Below are 7,701 nucleotides of genomic sequence, written 5' to 3' on the forward strand. Positions count from 1 at the left end.
TATGTTCTACCGTTAATTCTACTCAATAATATTATTTTGAGTGGAACAAACAATTTTATGTACAATTTATATGTATCTATTCTTCCAAAAGTTATGTTTACGTTTTAATCAGAAGATTTTTAAAAGAATTAAAACAACATGTTAAACTAAAAGTAGAGTAGAATATATTAATTTGTTTAATTTAGTGTTGATTTAGTTACATATCTTTATTATTATTTTCAAACGCTTCAATTTTTGAATTTAATCATTATAAAAACTACTGATGGTTGTTTTATTGAAAACCGAAGAGATTTTATATCTCTGTAAATCGGTAGTGCGGTTATTTCATAAAAACAATAAATGATAGAAACAAATATGCATTAAATTTTACAGAGATGTGAAGCTTGTCAGAATATTTCATGTATATTCATAAAATATTACTTCAGACAAAGAAAAGCTTCATTAAATAAAGATTATATACAGTGTTAATTTCAATATGTATAAATTATACTCAAAATATTATATCTGACTCTTAAATTTTTATTAAGACAATATTTACACATGACTTTACATTAATATTGTTAAGACTAATAACATTTATTTTGTTGTTTGTTGTCAACCCATTTAATTATTTTATATATAAAAGTTATTTTTCTTATAACTCTTTGGAGTATAAATAAATATTCTTCTCACTGATTGTTTTAAATATATAAGTTATTTTCCTTACAGTTATTTGAAGTTTTGTTTTAAATATAATATAATTCAAAATAATATAAACGATCATTACTTATTTATTGCATTTATTTATAAATCTACACATATGTGTACTACTACAAATTGCATAAAGTAATTATAATTAAGTTTATAAATTATTAATAAAGTAGAATCCGTTTTAAAACATTTAAAAAATAATTTAAATTTTGTGTAAGGTTCAAAGTAGAAATTGTTTGCATTGCCACCTAGTGGTGAATAGAAATGCAATGCACTAATTTATTGTACGACAATATATGTTTGTAGAGTTGCCAAGATTTTTTTTGTTATTATTGTAATATTATTAGTAGATCAGGATTTTCGTTATATTAACCATTACACATAATTTGTTTGATTTGAAATTTGCTGTTGTTTATATGAAATACTTTTATTATTTTAAAATTATTTGACTTGTATTATTACATCTTAATCAAGTTATTGAATTATCAAGGCAATAAATTTAATAATTTTTCTTTAATTCTGGAATACATCAATTTGTTTTTTTTATTTATGTGAAGTGTTGCAAAAAGTTTAAATTTAATAAGAATTTTAAAATTTTTGAAAAATTATATGTGAAGAAATATTTATAGAAAAAAACATTAAATAACATAATCATTTTTATTCAAATTCTACTATTGCTCCTGAATTTTTCTTGACTTTTTTAATTAGACAAAACCAGCAAACACGTAATCTGCTTTAAAAGTTCAAATTTAAACGTGGTCCGAAAAAGAAATTAAATGGACGTTTACCATTATTTCACTGATTATCGATAAAGCCACACCCAAATACCATTTACATATCTTTGGAATAAGAGATTCAAACAACTTATTTTTATAGTTAGCTTTAAGATTAAATAAATAATTGATAATCTGTTCTCACTGATTTTTTTTAAATTGTTTATTAAAATATATTTATATTTTGTTGAAAATTACAACAAATTGAATTTTAACTAAAATAATTATTTAATTTACACTAATAGCGTTTGTTGTGCTATTTTTGTGTCGATTTAATGAAAAATTTAAATTTAACTAAATACCCTATATTTATAAAGTTTTTTTAACTTTATTTTATATAGTCATATGAAGTTTTTAATTTTAGGCATGGTTTTGTTTTTCTAAAACTTTTGTCTATAATTAAATTAAAATAAGTTTTAAGCTATATAATCTATATAATATAAATAATCTATATAATAATAAATCTGAATATAAAATTTATGCGCGATTCCAATTATTCGGTTCTGAAGATTTTAAAAGAAGAAGAAGAAGAAGAAGACACTTCGAATTTTATTAGAATCAACTATTTTGAGTAAATATTTATACTCTTTCAGACCTAAATTTGTAAATGCCGTCAACTGTTATCACATTATTATCACAGAATTGATGTATATATATATACAGAATTGATGATATATATTATATATAATTTTTAGTTATGTTAACCACAAATAATTCTATATTCTATATTTTTTATAGAATTTTTATATATTTTTTTATATATTTTTATATATTTTATTTTTTTTATATTATATTTATATTTTTATAATATTTTTTATTATATTTACTGTGCCTTAACAACCCTATTTATAGTTTCTAAGGTAATACTCTTAATTAGGCGGACATACTCTGTGTGCGACTTGTCCAGTTTCGTAAGTCAAGTTCTCCTATCACACCACCGGTGTTTCTCTAGACCTTATTATTTTAGCTGCTTCCAAAAATCTTTCTAACTAGACCAATGTCTTTAATACTCACAATTTGTCGTAGTCAGCGAAGTCGCAGTATTTAAATTTGTTGAACAGTGCACATGCCGTGATGTCTTGAGCTTAGTATGCTTTCTATATACTATATAATTTATAATATAATATTGTAATATCTTGAATTATATTGTTAGCATTAACCAAGATACAAAGTGTTAAGAAAATGTCTATATAAAAAAGGCATTTAATTAAAGAACTATTAATATTAATATCTTTAAACCAGCTCTTACATCAATTTCAATAAAAATCCTTTAATTTGATACCCAATACCCAATTTATACTTAAGTGTATTCAGAGTTACAGATGTCAAATGTTGATCTTTGATGCAATTCTCATTGCATCATTGTCTCATTTTTGTCCAAATTTTAATTATATTTTAATTGGTTTATTTTTCGTATATCAATACTTTATTATCTTGCGAACATTTTTTATTCAGAAACTTTACATCTATCAAAGTCCAGTTTCCTATAAAAGAGTCCAGTTTCCTGTTATTAAAAAGTAACAAGTTTATTCTCAAATACTCAGTATATGATATAAAATGGAAATCGGAGAACAGGCTAAGACCCTTTCTAAAAAGACATTCTAATAGTGTTTCTGAAAATAGAAACTACTGTGACACAAATGCAAAATATCAAAGAGGGTTGGATTAAACATTGACAATTAAATAAATACTTATTAATTAAAAGTTTTATGTCCTTCGAAAAGAAATCATTTCGAATAGAAATACTTTTTGAAAACATTAAAAATTTTCGTTATTTTTTGATTACATCTCGTATACATAATGTAATAATATTATCTATATACATTGTATTTAATATAATAATATTTCTATTATATTAAACTAATACATTTTCTATATAAAAAAAATTAAACTTAAAAAAAAATCTTTATATAATATCACTGTAAAGAACTTAAGCCTCTAAATTCTTCCCCGTATACCTTATTTTGCACATAAATATAACTGGAGTATGATCTTGGTTTGATTCAACCGATCTCTTCACAATGTCATCCATTTAGTGTTTATATAATAAACACAATAATTACCCTATATATGTTGAATTATATAGGGTAATATATAGGGTAATTTCTGGGTTTATTATCTAAACACTAAATGGATGACATTGTGAAGAGATCGGTTGAATCAAACCAAGAACATACCCCAGTTATAGTGTTAAAACATTGGATTGCAATAGAAAATGTTGAAGAGATTGGTTAAATCAAGCTAAGCCCAGACCTCAATTTTAGAGTATGTAAGGTATATAAAAGCGGAAATCTAAATTTCTTCTGATGGACCTTTAACCAGCATAAAGTCACTAAAGTAGTCAATAACATATTACTAGTTTTTACTAATATAAAATATTTATTAATTATTTTACTAAAATATATGCCAATGTTTTATGAAGAAATAAAAATGTTACAATCCAATGAATATTAATAATTACACCCAACAAACTAAGTTGTATTTTGTATTTTTATTTGAATAATTGGATTCTTTATATTCACCTATCTTTTCCATATTTATCTAGTTAAGAGTAGCAAAAATTTATTACTGATTTCATATATAATAATCAGAGTTGAAATAAATGTACAAAAAATATCATTAAGCTAAAAAGCTGCTAGATTCTAGTAAATTTGTAACTAAATCATTACTTCAATGTCATGAAACTTGGGAAAAAAAAGTTAATCCTAGTTAGTATATCCGTCAACGCAGGCAAAGAAAAGGCATAAAATACGTCAATGTCTCCAACGACAATTTATAGTCTTAAGAACATAAAACAAGTTTAAAAGCAAAGATAATAAATGCCACTTTACTAAATATTGTATGAAGGTGAATAGAAGATAAATACCATACAATTTCGGAAGGAATATATTAACCCAATAATCAGTTATTATATATTTAAATATTAATAATAATAAGAGAATGTTTATTGACTTAACAGTGGACAGTGGTAAATTTGGAGTTCTATAAATACTCAGGAAAACAAAAAAATGTTATGTTCAGTACGATTAGAATGAATATATGATATATATTAAACTTTGTGCTTTTTTCTTAACCTTAAAGATTTACAGATCCATGTATTTATTTTAACCACTCGTAGATTTGCTTTCCAGTATGTATTATCTGTTTAGGACATACTATATTATTTATTAGTATTCATACATATTTGAATTTAAAAGATTTGCAAATCCATTTAATACTACAAGTTACATATATTTTACAATATATAGTATTTGCTTCTTAGTCTTATACTTAGTCTTATATTCTTGAAATTAAAAGATTTATACATCCACTTTAAGCTACTTATAAATTTATTTCTACAATTCTTTTAATATTTTTCCATCATTTATATTATATATTATGCAATAATATATACAATAATATATACAATAATATATACAATAATATATACATGAATAATGTAAATAAATGAAATTTGCATTTTAATGAATATTAGCTGTTATTAGTAATAATTAGTTAATAGTTAATATTATCGTGCTGCTTGAAATATGTTTTGCCTTGCGATATTCTGCACACTGCAGAATTTCCTACTGATCTTCTCTAAGTTCTTTCCCACAGGCCTCTCCAGTCCATCGCTCCAATCCATACTTCTACGTGATAGATCGCTCCCCTCCACTGAATTCCGTTGTACGACTGTACAACCTAAGAAGTCGCAGTAATGATGAAGTGAATGCCCATAATCTATTCTACAGTGTAATGGCTGAGAATTTTTCAACTCATGCCTAAGAGGTAATTTTAGGAGATTCAAGTCTCACACTGTGGCTTTCAATGCCTGCAACCTATTGCAAAAAAACAGATTTTTTTTCGTTATTCATCAATTATATACCTAGACGTCCTTGATCCGTTCCGGTATAAGTTCAGCTCAAATGCAACGCTCCCGGCTTATTGGGAGGAAAGTCCTTCATGACTGTGTTCACTTTGCTTCCGGCTTATTGAGAGTAAAGTCATCTGTGATTGTGTCAACTACAAGCTCAAGCCAAATGGCCATTACTACTTTTCGAGTTCGAGTTCGTTATTCAGATATCTAACTTATTGTCATAATCTTTCTCTTGATATTTCCCACTAACTTCCCAGTAAGCTTCTGAAAACTTTTTTCTAGATACTTCCCCAATCCTTTGCTCTCTATATTACCAAAATAGATCACTTGCGCCACTAAATGCCGTTATTGCTATTCTGCGGATACATCAACCCGCTTTGTAGAGTATACATAAAGAGTCTTAAAACTTTTTTAATATCCATTATTGCCCAAAACTAACATACATGTATCACCTTTTTACTTTTAGCTAAGATAATACTAAGCTTGTTTTGTTTCACCCCTCGATTAGTGTTAAGCGTTTTTAGCCAGAGGACTTTTGTAGTCTGATTGTTGAGATCTCGTTGAATTAAGTGGGTTCAAGTCTCACACTATAGCTACCATCTCCTAAAAAAACATATGTTTATTGTATTTTTACAATTCTTTCAAAATATATATCAATTTTAAATAATCTAAATTTGCTTTCTTCATAATTGCAATTTAGAATAATAATAAAGTATAAAGATCACAAAATATATTAAACTTTTCTACACCTACATATATTAATATATTCCATCTAAAAGTCTAACTATCATTAGACATTCATTCATTTATTGATTATTATTTGATCATTTTTTTCTAGTTGATCATCATAAAAAAAGTCTATCATTATATGAGTTTTCTTATAATTATACCGATATTATGATTTACTATTCGTTGTATGTATATGTGTCCTGACATTATGAAAAACGGCCCAACTACGAAGTGTTGTATTCTTACAATGCTGTTGTAAAACAATGATCTACTATAGTGGTATACTTACAGCTATACTATAAAACAAAGATATACCATACTATAAAGCGTTGTTAACTTAGAACGATATTGAAAAATAATAATTTACTACTATACCTACGTTGTACATATATGTACAATGACATTTTATAAAAAATGAACAACTAGAAAGTGTTGTAAAGTTACAACGATATCGTAATAAAGTAATCATCTACTTGGTGTGGTATGATTACAATTATATTGTAAAAAATAATTGATTTCTATACGTTGTTATAATATTATTATAATATTATATATTATTATTATTGTTATAATCTGTAATCTGTATATGATAAAATGAGCAACTACAAAGCGTTGTAAACTTACAATGGATGTTGTAAAATCATGATGTACCACTATACGTTGTATATTTATCATGATAATATAAAAAAAATTAACAACTACAAACCGTTGTTAACTTATAATGATGTTGTAAAACCATGATGTCACTATATGTTGTATATGTACCATGACAACATAAAAAAAATGAAGAACTATAAACCGTTGTATACTTTCGAAGATGCTGAGAAACCCTTATCTACTATTGTCCGTCGTATATGCACTACGACGTTGTGAAAAATTGAATATAATATTATTCTTGTTATTTTAAAATTATTATTTGCTTCAAAGAGTACTACATATATCTAAATTGGAAACTTAAGACCATATATATTTTCTAAAATATATTATTTAAGAATAGTTGTACAATGGAATATCTACGATTTTTTTTAAACCTTTTCGTTTTCCTATTTCTGGATTTATATTTGCTCTAAAAAAATTACTTTTTTTTACGGTAAAAACTTTGCAATAATTCAATACTAGCCTATATGCCTTAATAGGTTACTAAATGAGTACGTCTATTGTTATTGTGAGAGTACTAAAACCATTTTAATGACTTAAAGAATAACGACTTTTATATATATTTCAATATATCTTGCTATATATGGTTAATTTTTATTTTCAAAATATATAAACATGTTTATTTTTATTATAAGGCTACTAATCCATTTTGAATAACCCAGAGACATGTTCCATTTGTATATGTATTTTAATATGCTTGGCTATATATTATTAATTTTTATTTTGAATAGCAAACGTGAATACAAAAATCTCCTCCATTAAAAGCGAGTTTTCGTCATAAAATTAATGAATGCCAAAGTACGGAATTCAGACAATCCTCATAATCGAATTTTATTACCTTCTTCGTTTTATTTGAGCATCGCTTAACCGAAATGATCCATTAATTCAACAAAATTATTATTTACAAAACACCGAATATATGTTTTCATTTTGTTTATTTTTTTATTAACATATTTATTTAAATTATATTTGGCTTTATATATTAATTAACACAAT

General features: G+C 25.0%; 1 protein-coding gene across 1 annotated transcript in view; it reads left to right on the forward strand.

Moving 5' to 3' along the window:
- Positions 1-2,657, forward strand: part of LOC119676068 — a 15,570-nt gene extending 12,913 nt beyond the window's left edge. Inside the window, exon 6 of the mRNA XM_038087296.1 lies at positions 2,617-2,657. Within this exon, the coding sequence (XP_037943224.1) occupies positions 2,617-2,657 (41 nt within the window). The remainder of the gene's footprint in view (positions 1-2,616) is intronic.
- The last annotated feature ends 5,044 nt before the right edge of the window (positions 2,658-7,701 follow it).

This window comes from Teleopsis dalmanni, chromosome 2 (genome assembly GCF_002237135.1).
Source record: "Teleopsis dalmanni isolate 2A chromosome 2, ASM223713v2, whole genome shotgun sequence".
NCBI classification, from domain to species: domain Eukaryota; kingdom Metazoa; phylum Arthropoda; class Insecta; order Diptera; family Diopsidae; genus Teleopsis; species Teleopsis dalmanni.